The 27,500-nt window shown below is 47.3% G+C and overlaps 1 protein-coding gene across 8 annotated transcripts in view; it reads right to left on the reverse strand.

Annotated features, from left to right (window-relative positions):
• The window catches only part of zmiz1a (zinc finger, MIZ-type containing 1a), a 277,790-nt gene that overhangs the window by 77,059 nt on the left and 173,231 nt on the right, over positions 1-27,500 (reverse strand). For 7 of the 8 annotated variants that reach the window (XM_055661643.1, XM_055661641.1, XM_055661647.1 and 4 more), the window contains one exon: positions 24,773-24,878. In XM_055661643.1, the coding sequence (XP_055517618.1) occupies positions 24,773-24,878 (106 nt within the window). Of the gene's footprint in view, positions 1-10,226; positions 12,659-24,772; positions 24,879-27,500 lie in introns of those variants that run through there. The other variant, XM_055661650.1, reaches the window with a different exon arrangement.

A 27,500-nucleotide genomic window follows, 5' to 3' on the forward strand; every position in this document is an offset into this window, starting at 1 on the left:
AATCAGACTGGCTGAAGAACTTTAGATGGGGGAGGGATGGAGAGAAGTCAAGTCAAGTCAAGTTTATTTGTCACATACAGAGAGAGGGAAAGCAAGGGTTACTTGGAGTTGGAGAAGTCAATGTTCATACCGTTGGGGTGTAAGCTGCCCTGGGCAAAATATGAGGCGCTGCTCCTCCAATTTGTGCGGTGGGCCTCACTCTGACAGTGGAGGAGGCCCAGGACAGAAAGGTCAGTGTGGGGATGGGAGGGAGAGTTAAAGTGTTTAGCAACCGGGAGATCAGGTAGGTTTAGGTGGATTACAGTTTGTGTAGGAAGGAACTGCAGATGCTGGTTTACACTGTACGGTTTGCTGGGCTTTAAAGTAGCTCGGCTGGGAGCGAGGTCGAAGTCGCCGACAGATGTGAAGTGCAATGATATGTTTGCATGCCTACATTGTCCCCTATTGTTTAACTCCGAGAATGTGGCGCTGTTTTGAAATACGAGACGGGAGGAATATTACATCATGGGGTTTTTTTTTGATTAGACTATGGAGAAAGACCTGACGCTTGGGGGAAAATGAGCCATGCGGACTGACAAAGGACCCTTATCTGTCAGGAGACAATATGTATAATATAAAGGGGCCTTTAATGAACTAGAGGTGGGAGCCTTGTACAAATTAAGGTTCATTCAGATATCAACCTACGGTGGTGAGGTTGAATCAACTCTGGATTGCCGTCATTTTGAGTGAATGGTTTTAACTAAGTCCCACCCCTGAACTCCTTACTGGCTGAAGAACTGTTACGTTACCAAGCTGACAGCTATTAGTCCATGCAACCCTACGTCACGCAGGGACCCGCAGTTGATTTGCATTCATTTGCATCCAGCACAGGGCAGACACAAAAAGCTGGAGTAACTCAGCGGATCGGGCTGTATCCCTGGAGAATGGGAATGGGTGTCCGAGTCCCTTCTTCAGACCGAGAGTCACGGGAAAGGGATATGGTGACGTTGAGAGTTACATAGAACAAGTGAATGAAAGATATGCAAAATACAATGATACAGGGTACCATTTGTATCGAACATTTGAGCATTCTAAACCATTCACTGCTGGCACAGACGACCGTTATCATGACGGGTGGAAGATCAATTTTTTGCTGTGTCACCTCAAGCCTAAAAGGCGTTATCATACCTTTTTGCAAATCTTTCATCATTTGGCCTGACTGATGACGGCCAATGCACCAAAACTATTCTTTGCCTTCCTCTCTGCCTATGGTGACATTTTCACGGGAATATGTACCTGTACTCCTAGATCTTTCTGCTCATCAACAACTCCGAGGGTCCCACCATTCACCGTGAAGGTCCTGCCCTGGTTTGACGTTCCAAAATGCAATGCTTCATACTTATCTGCATTAAACTCCACAAACCATTCTTCAGCCCACTTGCCCAACTGCTGAAGATCCTGCTGTAATGTTTAAGAAGGAACTGCTGATGCTGGAAAAATCGAAGGTAGACAAAAATGCTGGAGAAACGCAGGAGGTGAGGCAGCATCTCTGGAGAAAAGGAATATTCCTTCGCTCCATAGATGCTGCCTCACCCGCTGAGTTTCTCCAGCATTTTTGTTGACCTGCTGTAATTTTTGATGACCATCTTCACCATTCTACAATACCACCTGCTTTGTACTGTTAAATAACAATTCGTCTTAAAGACCGGTATGATTAGGAATGTGTAGGATGGAACTGCAGGTGCAGGTTTAAATCAAAGATAGACACCAAAAGCTGGAGTAACGGGACAGGCAGACAGACAGACGAGCCCCAAAACGTCACCCATTCCTTCTCTCCAGAGACGCTGCCTGTCTCGCTGAGTTACTCCAGCATTTTGTGTCTATCTGTGATTAGGAACGTATTTTCTGTAGCTCACTGTTCTTTGAAGTAGAAAATGCAGGTATGATGCTGAACAAAAGCTTAAAGGGCCTGTTCCACTTTCCCGAGTTACTCACAAATTCTCCCGAGTTTTCCCCTTGATTCAAACTCGGAGAATGTTCGTAGCGGGTCCGTAGGGGTCCGTAGATATATCGTAGCGGCTCGTTATGCTAGCCGTAGGTACTCGTGGCATCAGGTAAGTCGGGACGTTTTTTCCAGCATGTCAACAAAGTCCACGAGTAAAAAGATAGTCGGGAGGAGGAGTTCGTAGATCACAAAAATCTTGATTTTTTTTTGGCAGAGGACTCGGGAAAGTGGGACAGGCCCTTTAATGTCCCTGTCCCACTTAGGAAACCTGAACGGAAACCTCTGGAGACTTTGCGCCCCACCCAAGGTTTCCGTGCGTTTCCCGGAGGTTTTTGTCAGTCTCCCTACCTGCTTCCACTACCTGCAACCTCCGGCAACCCCCTGCAACCTCCGGGAACCGCACGGAAACCTTGGGTGGGTCGCAAAGTCTCCAGAGGTTTCCGTTCAGGTTTCCTACATGGGACACCGTACCTCAGAACACATGACAATACACTAAAGGAGACTGGAGTGCCAACTGGAAAAGTAAGACAAGCCAATAAGGGACAACAGATGGCACAATGGGCTAAGTGTTCGGCTGGTGACCGGAAGGTAGCCGGTTCGAATCCCGCTTGGAGTGCATACTGTCGTTGTGTCCTTGGGGCAAGACACTTCACCCACCTTTGCCTGTGTGTAATGTAATGTAATTATGTGAAGCACTTTGGGGTCAATGCAAGTTGACCAGAAAATGTGCTATATAAATAAGATTGTTATTATTATTATTAATAAACTTCTGAAAAAGACGGAACCATTGCAAAAGATAAATAGCTGGAAGAACTCAACGGGTCAGGCAGCATCTGTGGAAGGAAATGGCCAGACAAAGTTTTGGGTCTGGACTCTTCTTCAAGATGAGGTGAACAAGAGACCAGAATGACTTAATCAGTTGGGTGTACTCCCTCCTTTCAAACAGACTACACCCTGCACTCAAGGGACACACCCAAACGCTCCAGGCTCTTTGAACACACCAAGAAGCCTCTTTGAAATGCTTAGTTGAAATGCTGATTTGTTTGCCCTGTAACCTGTTTTTAGTTTGAGCTGTTAATAATGGGTGTCGTTGTCCTCAAAGATCCTCTAGCTATAGGATCTTTGGTTGTCGTCTTTCTCCAGTTGATTAGATGCACCACGAAATGTTCACAACTAGATGTTAACCGATCTCAACCAAAGAACCTATAGCGGAGCAAGATAGACCACTCCTGTTAAATGGGCTGATGTGTAGTACGCAACGGAACGGAATGTGGGCCTTTTTTTCATCCATTTCAGTAACCCGACCCGACCCGCAGTGTAATCAACGTTGCGGGAGAACAGTTTGTGTTAATAAATTAAAATTCTGAAAATGAGAAGATTTTTCCCAAATAACTTTTATTTTTACGAGGATGTTCCCGTAACCGGCTTCCGTCTCCGCATTAGTTATCCTACGGGATCTTTGGTGCGGAGACGGAAGCCGGTTACGGAAATGGGGCCGGAAATTGCCCACGAATCTGCCCATGACCGTACTACGTATCTTTCGTCGAGTGGGCGATCTTGCTCGCTGTAGGATCTTCGGTCACCAACTTCCACTGGACAAGCTGTAGTTGCAATACACACTCCTCCAGATTCAGGGACAGTTTCTTCCCAGCTGTTATCAGGCAACAGAACCATCCTACCTTAGGGTAGACAAAAATGCTGGAGAAACTCAGCAGGTGAGGCAGCATCTATGGAGCGAAGGAACAGGTGACGTTTCGGGTCTTGGGTTTAATACCCAAGATGGAATTTGTCAACCTGACACTTCATGTTATCATGCACGTCACAATTTTGGGGGAAATGCGTAAAAATGTGTCACGGTCACCATTAGATTTGACACGGATTTCTACAGGTGTATGGCAGTCAGCATACAGGTTGGTCGCGTCACTGACTGGCTCAGCAACTTGAACTCCCAGGAATGGAGGAGACCCCAGGGAGTGGTAGACTCTGTCCGGTCCATCACAGGTACTGACCTCCCCTCTATCGAAGGGATCTGTAGCAGGCTCTCTATTACAAAGGCAGACATTTAAAAAAATTGTTGTTTTTTTTCCCTTTTTCCTTCCGCCCACGATATTTAATATGTAAAATAATATGTGATTCTGTTTGTAGTTTGTTTGGTTGTTTGTGTGTTTGTCTTTTTGCACAAAGTCCGCGGGCATTGCCACTTTTCATTTCACTGCACATCTCGTATGGGTATGTGACTAATAAACTTGACTTGACTCGATATCTTCAAAGATCCACACCGTCCTGGCCACACTCTCAATTCACTTCTATCGTTGGGAAGAAGGTACAGGAGTCTGAAAACCCTTGACTATCAGGTTAAAGAGGAGCTTCTTCCCAGCAACTATCAGCTTCTGAACACTGTTCAACACTAACATCAACAACTGTGATCTTTGGAGTGTGTCTTTGGCCTGTGTCTCCGGGTCTACCCACCCACTCACTGCTTGGTCACCCCCTAACTACCCATTCCTTGTGTTGGAGGGAACTGCAGATTCTGGTTTTAACCAAAAATAGACACAAAAAACTGGAGCAACTCAGCGGGACTGTGAGCATCTCTGGAGCGAAAGAATGGGTGGCTTATTCGGGTCTCGACCTGAAACATCATCCATTCCTTCTCTCCAGAGATGCTGCCTGACCTGTTGAGTTATTCCAGTTTTTTGTGTCTAACTACACATTCCTTGGTTGGTCAACCACCTAGCTACCCATTCCTTGCATGGCTACTACAAGCTTGGCTTCCCTATCCTTCCCCGGGCAGTGGGTTGGAGACAGGGGAATCTAAACTAATCTAATAATAAGGCAAAAACAGGAATAGCTGCAGAGTCCGTCCGATACTCCCTAGATGGATGCATTCTTAAGCACGTTGGCACAAGGATGTTGAGTGTAAAGATAGAAAAAGAAAATCACCCAGTTTAGAACTAAATAAGGCATTAGCAACATTGTAGACTGCAACTATTTCTGGGACCATGGGGGGGATGTGGGCACAGACTCCCTGCATGAGAAGCTAGGTTTCATCTGCTTGATATGGGAATTATTAGCCTGACACCTTTGTCTCTCAGGCACAACACTGGCTGAGGATGGAAGATCAGTGCAAAGATGTCAGCAGTCTCCCCTTCTCCCCTCTCCCTCAGCTCCTCCTCTTCCTTTCTCCTCCCTTCTCCCCCGTCTGAAGAAGGGTTTCAGCCCGAAACGTTGCCTATTTCTTTCGCTCCATAGATGCTGCTGCACCCGCTGAGTTTCTCCAGCACTTTTGTCTACCTTCAGCAGTTTTTATCTCAGCTTGGACCTGAGATGGCTTTGTGGTGTGGAAGGGTTGGACTGTGGGAGGAGGTAATCTTCTAGTAGATGCACGGGTACAGTGGTGCGGCTTGGAGTGGAAGGTCAGCGTTGTGCAATTCATCAATACGTGGTTATACTGGTCAGTGGCAAACTGCCCACTTCACACATGGGCATCAGATTGGGCAGGAGAGAGGACACAGTGGTGAAGACCGCATCCTCTCTTGATATTATATTCTGTTTTCGAGTCTCCAAAATGAGATGTTATTTTTGTCCTCCCCTTGTGTTTCATCAGGAAGCAAATCTCTCCTCCCCACAGTGACAGAGCCAACTTCAGAAATAGAGAGCATGTACACGGAACGGCAGAAATGGCTGGGAGTCTCAACAGATGGTAGACACAGAACGCTGGAGTAACTCAGCGGGACGGGCAGCATCTCTGGAGAGAAGGAATGGGTGACGTTTCGGGTGGGGTCTGAAGATGGTTCTCAACGCAAACGTCACCCACTCCTTCTCTCCAGAAATGCTGCCTGTGCAGCTGTGTTAAACCAGACCTGTGATCCTCTGGGAAGTGGGATTAAGATGGGACATCCCTTTTTGACCATGCAGATACTTGTCTGCTTTCCAGCTTCCTGTAGATTCTCCTTGCTGCTCAAAGCTTCCCCATCGCAGCCTCAAGCCCCTGTCCCACTGTACGAGGTAATTTACAAGTTCTCCCGAGTTTTCCCCTGATTCGAACTCGGAGAATGTCCGTAGGATTTCGTGGATGTCTCATAGCGGCTCGTACGAGTAAAAAGTAACCATTTTTCTCATCACAAGTATTTTTTTTACTCGTGGGCATTTTTTACAGGGATGAAAAAAGTCACGAGTTTACCGGATTTCCCGAGTACCTACGGGACATCCACGAACTGCTACGGACATTCTCCGAGTTCGGATCAGGGGAAAAACTCAGGAGAACTCTCGAATTATCTCATGCCTTATTAACAGGCCCTTCACCATGAAGCAACATGCCGACAATTATGGTCACAGACGTTTGTTCTGCTTGTGGAACAAAATACTGAAGGACCAATGACAAGATGTGACAATTGTTTTTGGCGAAACGTTGTGATTTGTTCCATCGCTCTCCCGATGTGTCATGAGTGCTTGCAGTGGTGCCTGGAGCTGTGTTCCAGCACACAGCACAGACTGTGCATGTTCTTACAATATTTGCATTGTGAGCAATGAATAAGTGGGAAGCGGTCATTCAGCTACACAAAGTTGCCTTGCCACTCAAGCAGTGTTCCCGCTCCATCCCCGGGAGATGCAGTCAGAATCGCCACAGAAGGACCCACAACACCCTGGCCACACTCCCATTTCACTCTTGCCATTGGGAAGATGGTGCAGGACTCTGCAAGCTGCGATCTCCAGGTTCAGTATCAACTTCTTCCCAACAACCATCAACTAAACTCCAATCTACAAATGGACAAAAGGACACAAAAGATTGTTCCCGATGTTGGGGAAGTCCAGAACAAGGGGTCACAGTTTAAGGATAAGGGGGAAATCCTTTAGGACCGAGATGAGAAAAACATTTTTCACACACAGAGAGTGGTGAATCTGTGGAATTCTCTGCCACAGAAGGTAGTTGAGGCCACAGTTCATTGGCTATATTTAAGAGGGAGTTAGACGTGGCCCTTGTGGCTAAAAGGTTCCTTCAGGAGAAAGCAGTTTAAGGTAAATTATCCTCTCTCGTTCCACACCACCCCATCATCTCTCTCCACACCCCCACCCCCCAAATTCATAAGGACGGCACGGTGGCGCAGTGGTAGAGTTGCTGCCTCACAGCTCCGGGGACCCGGGTTCGATCCTGACCACGGGTGCTGTCTGTACGGAGTTTGCACGTTCTCCCCGTGACCTGCGTGGGTTTTCTCAGAGATTTTCAGTTTCCTCCCACTCGCTCCAAAGACGTGCAGGTTTGCAGGTTAATTGGCTTGGTATTAAAATGTAAATTGTCCCCAGTGTGTGTGGGATAGTGTGCGGGGATCGCTGGTCGGCGCGGACTCGGTGGGCCGAAAGGCCTGTTCCCGCTCCGTATCTCTAAACTAAACTGAATCCTCTCTCCTCCCTCACCACCATATAAATGCCATCATTATCATCTCTCCAGCCGTCAAGAATTCAAGCACTAAGACAAACCCAGGAAGAGCAACGAAGGAAGGGTTTGAATTGCAGAGTTTCCGAGAATAATGTACCACTGCTCAGCCCAGGGATGTGCTTGCAGCGCTCTATTAAAAGCCGATATAATTATTCTCACTGTGTTTCAGTGGGTAAACCCAGTGGTGTTCAGGTCCCCATTTTACCCAAGTCACGGCTGCTTTCTCAAATGATCAAACGTTAATAAAATAAAGGCCATCCCCACGCAGGTGTGTGGTTGTGATCAGACAAACAGCAAACATGTCCTCCCTGGTCCCAGCCATGTACAGCCCCACGCTCAGAAATGTCACCTATTCCTACCCCTGTCCTCCAGATATACTGCCTGTCCCGCTGAGTTACTCCAGCATTTTGTATCTATCTCCAATTAGACAAACCTCTGACACCCGTACTAATCAAAAATCTATCTATCTCTGCTTTAAAAATATCCACTGCCTTCTGCGGCAAGATATGGGGAGAAAGCAGGAACGGGGCACTGATTTTTGCTGATAAGCCATGATCATATTGAATGGCGGTGCTGGCTCCGAAGGGCCGAATGGCCTCTACGCCTGCACCTATTGTCTGTGTTGCTATGTTTCTATCACATGTTAACCTCCTCATTCCTGGGATGTTCGTAACTGACTGATAGAAACATAGAAACATGAAATTAGGTGCAGGAGTAGAGGCCATTCGTTCGAGCCTGCACCGCCATTCATATGATCATGCGATCAAACTCAGTATCCCGTAGAGATCCCCTGCAAAGGGCCACATCTAACTCCCTGTTAAATATAGCCAGGAAGGGGCCTCAACTACCCTCTGGCAGAGGGTTCCAGGGATGGGACTCTCTGCGTGAGGGGATTTCCCCTTTATCCTTAAGCTTGCCCCTGTGTTCTATCATTCTGGAGGCTAGAAAGCTGCTTGAGGACAGCAGGGGCAGGGGTGGGTGGAGTAATTGAGAGCTGAACAGCAGAGGTGGTTGTAGAAACTGAAAGTGGAAGGTGGTTGGGGTCACTCTCACAGGACTTTGCAAATGAATGTAACACCCAGTAAATTCAAAGTGTCCCGTGTGGACAGGGCTGATGCAAGACAAGTTATAGCAGTAGAATTAGGCCATTCGGCCCATCGAGTCTACTCCACCAGTCAATCGGAGCTGGTCTATCTTTCCCACACAACCCCATTCTCCTGCCTTCTCCCTGTAACCTTTGACACCCGCACTAATCAGTATTTAAGAAGGAACTGCAGATGATGGAGAATCGAAGGTACACAAAAATGCTGGAGAAACTCAGCGGGTGCAGCAGCATCTATGGAGCGAAGGAAATAGGCAACGTTTCGGGCCGAAACCCAAAGGGTTTCGGCTCGAAACGTTACCTATTTCCTATAGTGGAGATTGTTCAACTCTTTGCATGGAGTGAAGGAAATAGGCAAACGTTGCCTATTTCCTTCGCTCCATAGATGCTGCCTCACCCGCTGAGTTTCTCCAGCATTTTTGTGTATCCGCACTAATCAGTAACCTGGTTAATTTCTTTAGTTTAGTTTATGTGAGAGATACAGCACGGAAACAGGCCCTTCAGCCCACCGAGTCTGTGCCGGCCAGTGATCCCCATACACAGCACTATCCAACACGGAAGGGACAATTCACAATTGTTACCGAAGCCAAGTTAACCGTAAACATGTACATCTTTGGAGTGTGGGAAGGAACGACGGCAGCCGGAGAAAACCCACGCGGTCATGGATAGAACATACAAACTCCGTGCGGAAATGCTGGAGAAACTCAGCGGGCGAGGCAGCATCTATGGAGACCCCTTAGTCTCGATCCGAAACGTCGCCTATTCCTTCACTCCATAGATGCTGCCTCACCCACTGAGTTTCTCCAGCATTTTTGTCTACCTTTGATATTTCCAGCATCTGCAGTTCTTTCTTAAAAAATAGACTCTGCACAGACATCACCTGTAGTTAGGATCGAACCAGGATCTCTGGCGCTGTAAGGCAGCAACTCTACCACTGCCACCTGCTTTAGAAATACCCAATTACTTGCTATCCACAATGAATTCCACAGATTCACCACCCTCTGACTACAGAAATTTCTCCTCATCTCCTTTCTAAAGTAACATCCTTTTATTCCGAAGCTGCGTCCTCTGATCGTAGACTCTCCCACCAGTGGAAACATCCTCTCCACATCCACTCCATCCATGTCTTTCACTCTTCGGTAAGTTTCAATGAGGTCCCCCCTCTCATTCCTTCTAAACTCCAGCGAGTACAGGCCCAGTGCCGACAAACGCTCATCAGACGAATATTAACCCACTCATTCCCTGGGATCATTCTTGTAAACCTCCTCTGGACTCTCTGCAAAGGCAGCAGCACATCCTTCCTCAGATATGGGGGCCCAAATGTATAATCATTTCCTTGCCAATTTGTGACAGTCATTGGAAATAACAAAAATCCAACACATATTTAAACATTAAGATCGTACTGAGCATAGATTAAAAAATTGACAGTGAGTTTGAAAGCAGCTTTTAATAAACAGCTTTCAATTTTGGCACAAGCCTCGTGGTTTGGCTTGCCAAACCCTGGAACCCCACCACACCAATGTCAGATACACAGTGCCCTGAGTAACACAAAGGCACTGGGTTACCAGCCAAACTCTCACAGGCTAAAAACCACTCCCCATTTAAAAAAAAGAAAACTTTTAAGAGCTTCCGAAGCTGAAATAACTGCTTACATTTAAAATTCACTTCTGCTGTATCAAGTAAGGAAAGAAAGATCATATGCAAACCTGTCACAGTTCAACCGGTTCCCACAGATAAATCTGTTGTCTGTGAAATCTACTGAATGGAACTCAGCCCCTAACAGGAAATGGTGCAGGCAGCAAAGGCTTACATCATGTAAATGCTGTGGTTTTCCTCTTTAGAACATCATTTTTTTTTTCTTTTAATGGAGTCTGTGAGTTGCTAAGTTCCCCTCTGCAATTATCAGGTTTGGTTTTCGGGGCCGAATCCTAAAGCAACATATCGAGATTCCTCTGGCGTTCGACAATAACTTGTGTTTGCGCCAAGTCTCTGGCGTTGCAAACTGCTTTGCAACAACAATTAGCTAGCAGAATGTGATACCCCAGCCATGCAGTGGAAGCACAGCCAAGGCTGGGCCAGGGAGGGAAGGTTTTGAGAAGGAAATTTGGAAGCAGGATCAGAGCGTATGGATCTGCCCCAAGCAAGAGTCGAAAGAGCAGAGCATGATTAGCAAGGCCTGTTGCAGACGTCTGATTGGGATAAAGGCCAGCAGAGGGCCTCTGGAGATCATCTTAGAAAATAGGTGCAGGAGTAGGCCATTCGGCCCTTCGAGCCAGTACTGCCCATTCAATATGATCATGGCTGATCATCCAAAACCAGTACCCCGTTCCTGCTTTCTCCCCATATCCTTTGATCCCGTTAGCCCTAAGAGCTAAACCTAACTTGTACACTCTGGAGTTTAGAAGGATGAGAGGGGATCGCATTGAAACATATAAGATTGTTAAGGGCTTGGACACACTAGAGGCAGGAAACATGTTGGGGGAGTCCAGAACCAGGGGCCACACAGTTTAAGAATAATGAGTAAGCCATTTAGAACGGAGACGAGGAAACACTTTTTCTCACAGAGAGCGGTGAGTCTGTGGAATTCTCTACCTCAGAGGGCGGTGGAGGCAGGTTCTCTGGATGCTTTCAAGAGAGAGCTAGATAGGGCTCTTAAAAATAGCAGAGTCAGGGGATATGGGGAGAAGGCAGGAACGGGGTACTGATTGGGGATGATCAGTCATGATCACATTGAATGGTGGTGCTGGCTAGAAGGGCCAAATGGCCTACTCCTGCACCTATTGTCTATTGTCTAACTCTCTCTTGAATACATGGTGGGTCTATGGAACGAGCTGCCAGATCAGGCAGACTGAAGAAGGCTCTCAACTAACAAGCTCTGAGATCCTGCACAGGTTTTGAGCATAGCCCAGGGAGGTGTGACAGTGTCCTGACTCTGCTCCTTAAAGAACGCGGTCAACAGTTCCATGGGCCATGCGCACACACGCCCCAGACTAGAAGGCCAGTTGGGCCATCGATCGTCAAATACAAGGTGGGAAGTAACGTGACAGAGATGTAGGAAGGAACTCTTGTGTAAGAAAGAACTGCAGATGCTGGTTTAAATCGAAGGTAGACACAAAGTGCTGGAGTAACTCAGCGGGTCAGGCAGCATCTCTGGAGAAAAGGAACAGGCAACGTTTTGGGTCGAGACCCTTCTTCAGACCCTCCTTCTTTGGTGTCAACTGCTATTTACATTGAAGATAGACACAAAAAGCTGGAGTAACTCAGCGGGTCAGGCAGCATCTCTGGAGAAAAGGAATAGGTGACGTTTTGGGTCGAGACCCTTCTTCAGTCTGCTGGCTGCTCGTTCCATAAACCCGCCACCCTCTGTGTGAAAATGTTGCCCCTCAGATACCTACATTAAAAAAAATCCCCTCTCATCTTAATCCTATGACCTCTAGTACTTGATTTCTTTATTACTCATGATGCTTGACATTAAGAGTAGCAACCTCCATGTGTTCCTTTGCAGTCTAACCAACCATATTTGGGCACTGAGAACTAAGGAACTGCAGATGATGGTTTTAACGCTGAAGATAAGACACAAAAAGTTGGAGTAACTCAGTGGGTCAGGCAACATCTCTGGAGAAAAGTAGGTGATTGGCCCTTGTGGCTAAGGGGATCAGGGGGTATGGAGAGAAGGCAGGTACGGGATACTGAGTTGGATGATCAGCCATGATCATATTGAATGGCGGTGCAGGCTCGAAGGGCCGAATGGCCTACTCCTGCACTTAATTTCTATGTTTCTATGATGTTGTTGGGTGAAGAGTCTTCTTCAGTCTGAACTCGCCAATTACTCCAGCTTTTTGAGTATCTCCACATCTGTTGACAAATCTACGCCCAACTTATCCGCTAACTGCGCTTGCAGACTCTCAGCAACTTCCACACATGCGCTGCGGAAAGCATTTTATCGAGACGCATCACGGCACGGTTTGGGAACAGCTCCAGCCAAGATCGCAGGAAATCGCAGAGAATCCCGGACGCAGCCCAGACCATCACGCAAACCAACCTCCCTTCCACTGACTCCATCTGCACCTCACGCTGCCTCGGCAAGGCCAGCAGCATCATCAAGGACCAGTCTCACCCTGGTCACTCCCTCCTCTCCCCTCTCCCATCGGGCAAGAGGTACAGAAGTGTGAAGACGCACACCTCCGGATTCAGGGACAGTTTCGTCCCAGTTGTTATCAGACAACTGAACCGTCCCATCACCAGCTAGAGTGATCCTGGACCGCCCCTCACCAACGACCTCATTGCAATCTTAAAACTATCTTTAATCAGACTTTATTTGACTTTAACTTGCGATAATATAAATCCCCTTACCCTGTATCTGTATATTGTGACTGCAATCTTATATGGTCTTTTCGTTGACTGGATAGAACGCAGCAAGAAGCTTTTCACTGTACCTCAGTACACGTAACAATAAGAAACACAACTAAATGTTAAACTAAACGCAAGTGACAGGATGTGCAGAGAGGAACTGCAGATGCTGGTTTAAACCGAAGACAGACACAAACAGCTGGAGTAACTCAGCGGGACAGGCAGCATCTCTGGAGAGAAGGAATGGGTGACGTTTCGGGTCGAGACCCTTCTTCAGACCCTTGATAGAAACATAGAAAATAGGTGCAGAAGTAGGCCATTCGGCCCTTCGAGCCTGCACCGCCATTCGATATGATCATGGCTGATCATCCAACTCAGTATCCCATACCTGCCTTCTCTCCATACCCCCTGATCCCTTTAGCCACAAGGGCCACATCTAACTCCCTCTTAAATATAGCCAATGAACTGTGTGGCCTCAACTACCTTCTGTGGCAGAGAATTCCACAGATTCGCCACTCTCTGTGTAAAAAAAAAAAAATTCTCATCTCGGTCCTAAAAGACTTCCCCCTTATCCTTAAACTGTGTGTGACCCCTTGTTCTGGACTTCCTCAACATCGGGAATAATCTTCCTGCATCTAGCCTGTCCAACCCCTTAAGAATATTGTAAGTTTCTATAAGATCCCCCCTCAATCTTCTAAATTCTAGCGAGTACAAGCCGAGTCTATCCGATGGTAGTTACAGTATCACAGAATGAAAATAAGGATTCTAGTTTACACAAAAGGCCACAATGTGCTGGAGTAACTCAATGTGTCAGGCACTATTTCTGGAAGGTCCCCAACCTGAAATGCCACCTATCCACGTAATCCAGAGATGCTGCCTTAGCCGCTGAGTTACTCCGCCACTCTGAGTCACAGTGATGGTATCACAAACGCTATGCTTACCATCTGTTCTGGAAGACGGCTCATTGCCATAGTCGTTGCAGCATGATTGGTCTGGCAGTCTCCGCGGCAACTGCACACCCTCACCATCACCAGGCAACCCCCACCCCCCCTGGGCCCCCGACCTGCCTGAACACTGAGCTCTGCTTGTGGCCAGCGCCTGTTCCCCTTTATACCAAAACCATATGTCGGGCCTCCTCCTCTCCCAAATGCCCCATCCCGGCCCCAGGCAAAGACAAGGGGCTTGAAAATACAAGGAACATTCTTGGCAGCGCGAGCTCACGCTTTGCCTGAATGATTACAGGAATCCCATTAACTGTTTCAGCTCCCTTTTGTCCTGCACTCGTAGCAGCAGCTACACCAGACCCAAGGCTGGGCCTCACCAGCCGTGCCTCACTGCAAGATAATGGCTGATCCTGTAGACTCACTTCATTTCACCCTCCCAGGTTCAGGCAGAAGGTACAGGAGCCTGAAAACTGTAACATCAGGTTGAGGAACAGCTTCTTCCCTACAGCCATCAGGCTATTAAACACTACAAACTCAAATAAGCTTCAAAATATAGAGAATATTATTGTTTTGTTTTTTATGTGTACATATGTGTGCATGTGTGTATATACTGTATATATACATGTGTGTGTTTATGTGTGTGTGTATGTACTATATACATACATTTGTGTGTGTATGTGTGTGTGCGTGTGTGTATATACTGTATATATACATGTGTGTGTGTTATGTGTGTGTGTATGTACTATATACATACATGTGCGTATGTGTGTACGTGTATGTGTATGTACTATATATATACATTTGTGTGTGTATGTGTGTGTGTGTGTGTGTGTATGTGTGTGTGTGTGTATATACTGTATGTGTGTGTGTGTGTGTGTGTATGTGTATGTGTGTGTGTGTGTGTATATATACGTGTGTGTGTGTGTGTGTATATATATATGTATATATGTGTGTGTGTGTATATATACGTATGTGTGTGTGTGTGTATGTGTGTATATATATGTATATATACATGTGTGTGTGTGTGTATGTGTGTGTATATATATATGTGTGTGTGTGTGTATATATGTGTGTATATATATATGTGTGTGTATATATATGTGTGTATGTGTGTGTGTGTGTATGTATGTGTGTGTATATATATATACATGTGTGTGTGTGTGTGTATATATATGTATATCTCTGTGTGTGTGTGTATATATACTGTGTATGTACATGTGTGTGTGTGTGTATATATACTGTATATATACGTGTGTGTGTGTGTGTGTATATATGTATATATACATGTGTGTGTGTGTATATATACGCATGTGTGTGTGTATATATATACATGTGTGTGTGTGTGTATATATATGTGTATATATATATGTGTGTGTGTGTGTGTATATATACGCATGTGTGTGTGTATATATATACATGTGTGTGTGTGTGTGTGTGTGTGTGTGTGTGTGTGTGTGTGTGTGTGTGTGTGTGTGTGTGTGTGTGTGTACTGTATATATACATGTGTGTGTGTCTTTCAGGTCACCCTGAGGAAGGGTCTCGGCCCGAAATGTCAATCATTCCAAAACAATCTTGTTGCCTGTCTTAAAATTTGGTCTCGACCTGAAACATCACCCATTCCTTCTCTCCAGAGATGCTGCCTGTCCTGCTGGGTTACTCCAGCATTTTGTGTCTATCTTTTGTTTAAACCAGCCTCTGCAGTTCCTTCCTGTACTAATCGATCTTATTCCCTGAACGATGAGTGTGACACAGGATCAGCATGGCTTGTTACAGGCAGCAAGCTCAGGCCATGGGTTTAGTGTAGTACTGACATCCTGCAGCAACAGTGGGTTTAATGAGGACCAGGGCTCTCAGGTTAAGCTGTCGTCTGTTCGTGCTGAGTGCCTTCTGGCTTGGAATTGATTGCAGTGTCAGATTCAGAGCCCAGTCCCAGTGCGGGCCACAGCTCCATTCACTGGAGGAGGCAATGCGTGGAAACAGTCCCTTCAGCTCAACTTGCACACACTGGCCAACATGTCTCATCTACACCAGTCCCACCTGCCTGTATTTGGCCCATATCCCTCCAAACCTGTCCGATCCAATAGACAATAGACAATAGGTGCAGGAGTAGGCCATTTGGCCCTTTGAGTCAGCACCGCCATTCAATGTGATCATGGCTGATCATCCCCAATCAGTATCCCGTTCCTGCCTTCTCTCCATATCCCCTGACTCCGCTAATTTTAAGAGCCCTATCTAGCTCTCTCTTGAAAGTCTCCAGAGAACCGGCCTCCACCGCCCTCTGAGGCAGAGAATTCCACAGACTGATGTTAGATGGGAGGCGGACAAAAATACTGGAGAAACTCAGCGGGTGAGGCAGCATCTATGGAGCGAGGGAATAGGTGACGTTTCGGGTCGAGACCCTTCTTCAGACTGATGGGAGGTCAGGATTGCTCTTGAGCTGGTGAAAAGATGGTTCGGTTGTTCAAGCCTGTGGATTGGAACACCAAGGGATGGGGTGAGATTTAATGAATGGAAGCTGAACCACCAGTGCTAGTTAAATGTTAGATAGAGAGTTCGATAAAGCTCTAGGGGCTAGTGGAGTCAAGGGATATGGGGAGAAGGCAGGCACGGGTTATTCAATTTTATTGATTGGGGACGATCAGCCATGATTACAATGAATGGCGGTGCTGGCTCGAAGGGCCGAATGGCCTCCTCCTGCACCTATTTTCTATGTCTATGTCTATGTCTAAATGGGCTTCATGGCTTGCTGCCATGCTGTTAATTCACCGTGTACAACAGCAGAGCAGTGTATGGAGTCGTGTGGAGCAGGTTTTGTTAACTAGAGGGGTGTGGGTGCCTGGAGTATACTGCCAGGGCTGGTGGTGTGGGCAGATACCATAGGGGCAATGAAGAGGCTTTGGATAGGTACATGGAATTGCAGGGAATGGGGGAATGGGTCACATGCTGGGCAGGGGAGAGGAGTTTAACTTGGCATTGTGTTTGGTGCTGACATTGGTTGCCGAATGTGCTGAATGATCAATTGAATTGATTGAAAGATACGACACGGGAACAGGCCCAATGACCCACTGTATCCCTGCCAGCCATCGATCACCAATTCACACAAGTTCCACCTTACCTCACTCTGAGTCATGGACAATTGAGGGCACATTCACTGCTGTGGATCCACTAAAGGTGGAATGAGCAAGGGCGTTAGTTGACCACAGACATCTCTCATACGTTCATAAGACATAGGAGCAAAACTAGGCCATTCGGCCCATCACGTCTATTCCACCATTCAATCATGGCTGATGTATCTTTCCCAATCAACCCCATTCCCTTGCCTTCTCTCCATAACCCCTGACACCGGTACTAATCAAGAATCTATCTATCTCTACTTTAAAAATACCCAATGACTTGGCCTTTACAGCTGTCTGTGGCAATGAATTCCACCCACTGCCGACAGAATTTCCTCCTCATCTCCATTCTAAAGGAACGTCCATTAATTCTGAGGCTGTGCCCTCTGGTCCTAGATCCCACCACTAGTGGAAGCATCCTCTACACAGCCACTCCATCCGGGCCATTCACTATTTGGTGAGGTTCAGAATCTCACCAGCGCTGGGCAGTAATGACCCGGTAGGCATGGGTAGCATCTCTGTATGTAGATCGGGAGACCATGGTGGACCTTGTCCTTGGAGAACCCTGGCCACGAAGACGCCAGCATTCTCTCGGTGTGATGGATGACCAGGTGGGTCAGGAACGACTGCAGGGACCAGCAACACCACTGGGTAGAACAGTGAAAGGCTTGGACAGAGTGGATGTGGAGAGGATGCTTCAACTAGTGGGAGAGTCTAGGACCAGAGGCCACAGCCTCAGAATTAAAGGACGTTCCTTTAGGAAGGAGATGAGGAAGAGTTTCTTTAATCAGAGGGTGGTGAATCTGTGGAAATCATTGCCATAGAAGGGTGTGGAGGCCAAGTCAATGGATATTTTTAAGGCAGAGATAGATAGTTTCTTGTTTAGTGTGGGTGTTAGGGGTTTATGGGGAGAAGGCTGGAGAATGGGGTTAGGAGGGAGAGACAGATCAGCCATGATTGAATGGCGGAGAAGACTTGATGGGCCGAATGGCCTAATTCTGCTCCTATGGCTTATTAACATATGAAATTCACTGAGGCCAGAACTGGGAAGGATCTGTATCAAGATCAAACACATTCTCGAGGTCGCCCGCAGGGCTTCACAATTGAATTTTCTTCCAAAGGTTTCCTTGCCCTGAAACGTTGGCAGACGTGGTCGGCTCGTGATGTTTTTGGCATTCCTGGTCAAAGGAGGAATGACATGGGCAGCTTTTGACCCGGATCTGGAGAGGACATTCACCACGCTGTCACTGAGATGATCGGAGGCAGATCAAACACTGCTTTGCATGTGAGTGCAGTCACTGGAATCAAACAATGGATATCGTTCAAAGCCAACAAGCCTAAAAAGTAGATCTAGTAACATTGGAGGCAGATTCCCCAGATCAATTCCTGGCATGAGAGGGTTTTCCCTCTAAAGAAATACTACATGCTGAGAGAATGGAGCAGCTGGGCTAGTACACTCTGGAGTTTAGAAGGATGAGAGGATATCTTATTGAAACATATACAGTAAGATTTTTAAGGGCTTGGACACGTTAGAGGCAGGAAACATGTTCCCGATGTTGGGGGAGTCCAGAACCAGGGGCCACACAGTTTAAGAATAAGGAGTAAGCCATTTAGAACGGAGATGAGGAAACACTTTTTCTCACAGAGAGTGGTGAGTCTGTGGAATTCTCTGTCTCAGAGGGCGGTGGAGGCCGGTTCTCTGGATGCTTTCGAGAGAGAGCTAGATAGGGCTCTTAAAGATAGCGGAGTCAGGGGATATGGGGAGAAGGCAGGAATGGGGTACTGATTGGGGATGATCAGCCATGATCACATTGAATGGCGGTGCTGGCTCGAAGGGCCGAATGGCCTCCTCCTGCACCTGTTGTCTATTGTCTATGGTGTACATTGTTTTTGCCTGCATTCATTGGAGTTTAGAAGAATAAGGGGTGACCTTGTTCAAAGATAGAAAATACAATCCATAGAAAATAGGTGCAAGAGTAGGCCATTCGGCCCTTAGAGCCAGCATCACATGTTAGATCCCAAAGGGACTTGCCAGGGTAGATGTGTAGAAAGGAATTTGCAGATGCTGGTTTATACCAAAGATAGACACAATCTGCTGGAGTATCTCAGCGGGACAGGCAGCATTTCTGGAGAACATGGATAGGTTGTGAGTCTGTGGAATTCTCTGCCTCAGAGGGCGGTGGAGGCCGGTTCCCTGTTTACTTTCGAGAGAGAGCTGGATAGGGCTCTTAAAGATAGCGGAGTCAGGGGATATGGGGAGAAGGCAGGAATGGGGTACTGATTGGGGATGATCAGCCATGATCACATTGAATGGCGGTGCTGGCTCGAAGGGCCAAATGGCCTCTACTCCTGCACCCATTATCTATTGTGACATTTCTCCAGACAATATGATCATAACCATAAGACAGAGGAGTAGAATTAGGCCATTCAGCCCATCGAGTCATCTCTGCCATTCAATCATGGCTGATGTATTTTTCCTCTCTCAATCCTCTTCTCCTGTCTTCTCCCCGTAACCTTTTGCCCCCTTTCTAATCATGAACCAATCAATCTCTGTTATAAAAATACCCAAAGTCTTGGCCTCCACAGCCATCTGTGGCAATGGATTCCACAGACGCACCTCCCTCTGGCTAAAGAAATTCCTCCATTTTGAAGGCATGTCCTTTTATTCTGAGGCTGTGGCCCCTTGTTCTAGGCCCACCCATTACTGGAAACATCATTCCCACCTCCACTCTATCTAGGACCTTACATTATCCGGTAGATTTCAATGTTAGCCCCCCCTCAACCTTCTGCACCCTCCCCAACTCAAGAAACAAGAACATCGCAAAGTGCTGGAGTAACTCAGCAGGTCAGGCAGCACCTGTTGGGAACATGGATAGGTGACGTTGCAGGTTGAGACGTCTATGTTCTCCAGGGATGCTGCCTGATATGGGGGCCCTGTCGAGTATGGCTGCCCTGCCTGCAGCTGTTTGTCCTTTCACCCTTTCACCCTTTTTTTAATTTTTAGTGTTTTGAAAGGTTTTGTTTTAGAGCTCTAGTCTTTTTATGTGGGGGGGGGAGAGAAGGGGGAAACTGTATTTCTCAGTTCCTACCTGGTCGGAGATGCGGCTTTCCTCCAAGCCGCATCTTCGCCCGTTCCTCGCGGCCTACCAGCGGGACTGGAGCGGCGTTTCCTGCCGGTACCGGCCAGAACCTCAGCTTCAGCGGCGGGACAGTGCTCAAGCACCATCGCGGAGCGGGCGATGCCTTATACGGGTCACCGAGCAGTAAGCTCCGGATTGCTGAGATCGCCGACTCCAACATCTCAATAGGCCCAACCATGAGTGAACAGGGAATAGGACTGGACTTTCCTGCCTTCCCTCACAGTGGGAACCATTGTGGGACGATGTTTTTATGTTCTATGTTAAATTCTTTAATGTTGTGTTGTATTTTGATTGGAGTGCTGCAAATGGCAACTTTAAAAAAGTTTCTCTTCACCAATGTGTGTACGTGACAATAAATGTCCTTTGTCCTTGACTTGCTGAGTTACTCCAGCACTTTGTGCCCTTTTGTGCATTAACCAGCGTCTGCAGTTCCTTGTTTCTGGCAGGAACATCATCCCTGGGGAAGGAACTGCAGATGCTGCTTTATACCGATGATCTCACACAAAATGCTGGAGTAACTCAGCGGGACAGGCAGCATCTCTGGATAGAAGGAGTGGGTGACGTTTCGGGTCGAGACCCTTCTTCAGACTGAGAGTCAGGGGAGAGGGAGAGAAGAGATATGGAAGGGAACCTCTTGGGCAGCTTGCACTGCAGCGGTATGAATATTAATTTCCAACTTCAAGTAACCCTTGCTTTCTCCCTCTCTCCATCCCTCCCCTATCTTTATTCTCTGACCAGTCTGACTGTCCCCGTAGTTACATTTTACAGTGCATGCCTCATTGTCACCTTACCCTAGCTAACAATGAGTGATTCTAATGTTTAAGAAGGAACTGCAGATGCTGGAAAATCGAAGGTAGACAAAAGGGCCCGAAACGTTGCCTATTTCCTTCGCTCCTCAGATGCTGCTGCACCCGCTGAGTTTCTCCAGAACTTTTGTCTACTAATGAGTGATTCTACATTTTCCTTGACCTTCGTCCCCTTTGATCTTTTGTTTTCACACCTTACCCTTCAATATCTCTCGCTTCCCCTCCCCCCGACTCTCAGTCTCGAACTAAAATGTAACCCATTCCTTCTAACTGGAGATACTGCCTGTCCCGCTGAGTTACTCCAGCAATTTGTGTCTATCCTTGAGGAGGCCCCATGGTGACCACATGATCCAACAACTGACCATAAACCGTTGAGTAAAGTGGCCACTGATAATCCATTGGCAGTTAATAGACAATCGACAATAGACAGTAGGTGCAGGAGTAGGCCATTCGGCCCTTCGAGCCAGCACCGCCATTCAATGTGATCATGGCTGGTCATCCCCAATCAGTACCCCGTTCCTGCCTTCTCCCCATATCCCCTGACTCCGCTATCTTGCATCACAAGGGAGGCCATCGAGCATACATCATGACCCCAGCACGGGAACAGGCCCTTCAGCCCAACTTGCCCATGCCAACCAACATGCCCCATCTTGGCTTGTCCCATCTGCCCATATCCCTCTAAACCTTGTACAGGAAGGAACTGCAGATGCTGGTTTACACCGAAGATAAACACAAAATGCTGGAGTAACTCAGCTATGATTAACTGCTGATTATTTCTGCAAATGTTACACCATGAAATACCAACTTGATTATTGAATGCAACAGCTCCATTTCATCAATGTCCTGCTGGCAATCCAACCCTGGGATCCTAAACAAGAATCCATAACATGTGCCAGACCTTTGAATGCACTCAACATAGCGAAGCAATGAGCTCGCACTTTCTAACACATTAGACAAAAATCAGGCATGTTAAAGAATTCAAAGACTTCACAAGTAACATAATCAACGTTGATAAAAATCAGATGGTTCTCTATGGTTGCACTTTGAGAGATGCAGTGTGATAACAGGCCCTTCGGCCCGACGAGTCCGTGCTAACCAGCGATCATCCCGCATACCAGCATTGTCTTACACATTGGGAACAATTTACAATCTTCACCGAAGCTAATTAACCTACAAACCTGCACGTCTTTGGGGTGTGGGAGGAAACCGGAGCACCCAGAGAAAACCCACGTGGTTAAGAATAAGGAGTAAGCCATTTAGAAGGGAGACGAGGAAACACTCTTTCTCACAGAGAGTGGCGAGTCTGTGCCTCAGAGGGCGGTGGAGGCCGGTTCTCTGGATGCTTTCAAGAGAGGGCTAGATGGGGCTCTTAAAAATAGTGGAGTCAGGGGATAGGGGGAGAAGGCAGGAACGGGGCACTGATTGGGGATGATCAGCCATGATCACATTGAATGGCAGTGCTGGCTTGAAGGGCCAAATGGCCTGCTCCTGCACCTATTGTCTATTGTCTAGAATGCAGGAAGATTGTTCCCGATGTTGGGGAAGTCCAGGACAAGGGGCCACACAGTTTAAGGATAAGAGGGAACTCTTTTAGGACCGAGATGAGGAAAACATTTTTCACACAGAGAGTGGTGAATCTGTGGAATTCTCTGCCACAGAAGGTAGTTGAGGCCACACAGTTCATTGGCTATATTTAAGAGGGAGTTAGATGTGGCCCTTGTGGCTAAGGGGATCAGGGGGTATGGAGAGAAGGCAGGTATGGGATACTGAGTTGGATGATCAGCCATGATCATATTGAATGGCGGTGCAGGCTCGAAGGGCCGAATGGTCTACTCCTACACCTATTTTATATGTCTATGTCTATTGTCACAGAGAGACCACCACTGTGCCGCCCTGATAGACCTGTTTTGATTTTAATAATTCCTCAGTGTTCGTATTTATTTCTGTCACACTGCTTGACATCTCCATCACAAGGGGGTTGATCAAGCAGACATCGTGTCCCCAGCACGGAAACAGGCCATTCAGCCCAACTCGCCCATGCTAACCAACATTCCCCATCTTGGCTCGTGTGTTTGGCCCAATTCCCTCTAAACCTTGTGTAGGAAGGAACTGCAGATGCTGGTTTACACCGAAGATAGACACAAAATGCTGGAGTAATTCAGCGGGACGGGCAGCATCTCTGGAGAGAAGCAAAGGGTGACGGGCGTTTCGGGTCGAGACCCTTCTTCAGAATGTGTTACTGATCTCAGGGTGGGGAGCTGATGGGCAGGCGTTTCCACACAGATGGGCCACATGGAACAAGCTACCAGAGGTGGCAGCAGAGGCAGGTACAAGGGGAGAGAAGGTTTACAGGGATATGTGCCAAATGCTGGCAAATGGCCCTGCTTCGAGGAGCATCTTGGATGAATTGGTTCGAAAAGGGTCTATTTCTCCGCTGTATTAATCAGTGACATTTTAACTCTTTCCCTCAGTACACAAGCTGCCTAATCTACCGAATATTTTCAGAATCCTTTGTTTTTCATCCCACCCAGACAGGGTGATATCGAACAGGGATATCTGTCTGGGATGAGCCACTAGATCCATCCTGATGCCTTTACAAAGGGCAGCCGCAGAAGTGAATGGAGCAGAATTAGGTCATTTAGAAACATAGAAATTAGGTGCAGGAGTAGAGGCCATTTGGCCCTTCGAGCCTGCACCGCCATTCAATATGATCATGGCTGATCATCCATCTCAGTATCCCATCCCTGCCTTCTCTCCATACCCCCTGATCCCTTTAGCCACAAGGGCCACATCTAACTCCCTCTTAAATATAGCCAATGAACTGTGGCCTTAACTACCTTCTGTGGCAAAGAATTCCACAGATTCACCACTCACTGCGTGAAAAATGTTTTCCTCATCTCGGTCCTAAAAGATTTCCCCCTTATCCTTAAACTGTGTGACCCCTTGGACTGGAATATATGTGTTTAAGAAGGAACTGCAGATGCTGGAAAATCGAATGTAGACAAAAATGCTGGAGAAATGCTGGAGAAACGCAGCGGGTGCAGCAGCATCTATGGAGCGAAGGAAATAGGCAACGTTCTCTCCATACCCCCTGATACCTTTAGCCACAAGGGCCACATGTTTTTCTCATCTCGGTCCTAAAAGATTTCCCCCTTATCCTTAAACTGTGCGACCCCTTGTTCTGGACTTCCCCAACAATTTGGCCCATCAAGTCTACTCTGCCATTCAATCATGGCTGATCTGTGCCTCTCTCCTAACCCCATCTCTCCTGCCTTCTCCCCATATCCCCAGCCACATCTCCAGCCTGCAGTGACAGGGTTACACAATATTGGTGCCAGCACACACTCAGCATGACCAAGCATAATTGCACTTTCCCAACTGGGGCCGTTCCAAGCATCACAAACGAGGAGGTCGCCCCGATGACTGTGAGCCAAGGTAAATAACAGGCCTCAACGCAACCACCTCTTTACGAATCTGCCTCTGCATGGATTCTCAGTCTCACAGCAGACACACACAATATCCTGTTCCACTCAACAAAAACAGCCAATTCAACCACTGACACTAGCGAGCATTTTTGTTTTCTTTAGCTGAAGTATTTTGGTCTTTGAAAGCCTGAGTGGTGAAATGTCATCCGAGGCCCAACAGGCTCAGGGTCACTGGATACATGGAGATTGGGTTATTCCACACACACACACACAGCACAAGACTTAAGGTAACGTCCTTGTTTGAAATAAGATGTAGTCATTTTACAAAAAACAGAATTTGCATTTTCAGTCAAACGAGTTTTCTGTGGTTTGAGGGGTTTGAGGGGGGGGGGGGGGGGGGGGGGGGGGGGGGGGGGGGGGGGGGAGGGAGAGAGGAGGGGACATGACAAGAGAAAACAAAACCCTGCTTCCTACCTGCGGACTTTGGTGTAAACTTGTCCCTGTTTGCTGCACACACAGCCAGCAGCCGGTAACCAAGGTCCAGGTCAAAGCCTTGCTGAGCTGCTACTCTGCTGACAACCTGAAGCAAAGAGAGAACAGCAGCGGTCAACTCCAGACACAGCGATCTCCCGACTGCAGGAGACAGGCGCGAGGCGGGAGAAGGCAGACTGCAGAAGGGGCAAGCAGGCCGCCAGATGTATTCTCTACAGATTCCTCACATCTTTCCCCCTTGTCCCGGCTATCTCTGTGCTTGGAGCTGACAAGCCTTTCTTGGCTTGCCTCTCAGCGGCGCGGAGAGAGTGGAAGGTTTGCAATGCAGACGGCCTGGGCTCGTCGCCAAGTCTGCCTGAATGCTCGCTCCTTTTCTCTTGGCAGGCCGCCTTCGGTAGGTTTATCATCAACACATCCTGCTTTGGGGTGGCCACTGAAAGGGTGCAAGCATCAATCTTTAGAGGCACTCTCTGCACTGACGGACTTGTACAGAGGGCAAGCAAGCATTGATACCAGTACCAGCAGACAAGGCCAGTGTCACTGGACACCCTTGTCCTAATCGGTCTTGGTCTTTGGGTCTCCAGTTGAGCTTGGTTCAGATAGACAGTGCGGAAACAGGCCCTTTGGCCCATCAAGTCCATGCAATCACCAACAATTATTCGTACACCAGTTCTCTCCAACACACTAGGGGCAATTTACAGAAGCCAATTAACCTACAAACCTGTATGTTTGTAATTGCATAAGCTCAGTAGAGATAGGAGTAGAATTAGGCCATTCGGCCCATCAAGTCTACTCCGCCATTCCGTCTATCTCTCCCTCCTAACCCCATTCTCCAGCCTTCTCCCCACAACCCCTGGCTCCCTGCTGGCCTGAGAGTGTGTAGGGCAGAACTAGTGTACAGGTGATCGTTGGTCAGTCTGGACTCGGTGGGTCGAAGGGCCTGTTTCCATGCTGTGTTTCTAAACTAAACTCTCCGAAGATGGACACAAAAAGCTGGAATAACTCAGCCATGTAAAGAAATTACAATTTATCAAGTCTGAAATTACAATTTATCAAGTCGTTACAGAGAAAGGTTGAACAAGTTAGGGCTTTATTCTTTGGAGCGCAGAAGGTTAAGGGGGGACTTGATAGAGGTTTTTAAAATTATGAGAGGGATAGACAGAGTTGACGTGGAAAAGCTTTTCCCACTTGAGAGTAGGGAAGATTCAAACAAGGGGACATGACTTGAGAATTAAGGGACTGAAGTTTAGGGGTAACATGAGGGGGAACTTCTTTACTCAGAGAGTGGTAGCTGTGTGGAATGAGCTTCCAGTGAAGGTGGTGGAGGCAGGTTCATTTTTATCATTTAAAAATAAATTGGATAGTTATATGGATGGGAAGGGAATGGAGGGTTATGGTCTGAGCGCAGGTAGATGGGACTAGGGGAGATTATGTGTTCGGCACGGACTAGAAGGGCCGAGATGGCCTGTTTCCGTGCTGTAATTGTTATATGGTTATATGGTTATATGAAGAAGGGTCTCGACCCGAAACATCACCCATTCCTTTTCTCCAGAGATGCTGCCTGTCCCGCTGAGTTACTGCAGTTTTTGGTGTCTATCTTCGGTTTAAACCAACCTTCCTTCAAGCTAAACTTCCCTCTAAGTTGGTCACATGTGCTGTCTCGTTCCTGCTAAACTTCCCTCTAAGTTGGTCACATGTGCTGTCTCGTTCCTGCGTGTTTTGTTTGCATAGAAAGTCCTTGACTTCCCTTAATTGGTGGAAGCATTGTGCCGTCTATCCCAACAAAGTACCACAGAAGCACTTGACCATAATAGAGAAGGCACCACCAACAGCATGCTAGGAGTTAATGAGACGAACATTATCTCATCTGTTCAAGAAGGAACTGCAGATGCTGGAGAATCGAAGGTAGACAAAAGTGCTGGAGAAACTCAGTGGGTGCAGCAACATCTATGGAGCGAAGGAAATAGGCAACGTTTCGGGCCGAAACCCAAAGGGTTTCGGCTCGAAACGTTACCTATTTCCTATAGTGGAGATTGTTCAACTCTTTGCATGGAGTGAAGGAAATAGGCAAACGTTGCCTATTTCCTTCGCTCCATAGATGCTGCCTCACCCGCTGAGTTTCTCCAGCATTTTTGTCCCCCTTATTATCTCATCCGCATTAGGACATCGTAAGGCAGAGGCCGCATCTCAGTGTAATCTGGGTGACGACACTTTGGTGGGCCCCAGCTTTTAACCATATAACCATATAACAATTACAGCACGGAAACAGGCCATCTCGGCCCTACAAGTCCGTGCCGAACAAATTTTTTTTCCCCCTTAGTCCCACCTGCCTGCACTCATACCATAACCCCCCATTCCCTTCTCATCCATATGCCTATCCAATTTATTTTTAAATGATACCAATGAACCTGCCTCCACCACTTCCACTGGAAGCTCATTCCACACCGCTACCACTCTCTGAGTAAAGACGTTCCCCCTCATATTACCCCTAAACTTCTGTCCCTTAATTCTGAAGTCATGTCCTCTTGTTTGAATCTTCCCTATTCTCAAAGGGAAAAGCTTGTCCACATCAACTCTATCTATCCCTCTCAACATTTTAAAGACCTCTATCAAGTCCCCCCTTAACCTTCTGCGCTCCAGAGAAGGTTTTCCCGAAGCAGAGCAGAGTTTGACCAAAGCATAATTAGCTCCTGAAGCCAGTGCTGGAGTA

Source organism: Leucoraja erinacea, chromosome 34, assembly GCF_028641065.1.
Source record: "Leucoraja erinacea ecotype New England chromosome 34, Leri_hhj_1, whole genome shotgun sequence".
Classification (NCBI taxonomy): domain Eukaryota; kingdom Metazoa; phylum Chordata; class Chondrichthyes; order Rajiformes; family Rajidae; genus Leucoraja; species Leucoraja erinaceus.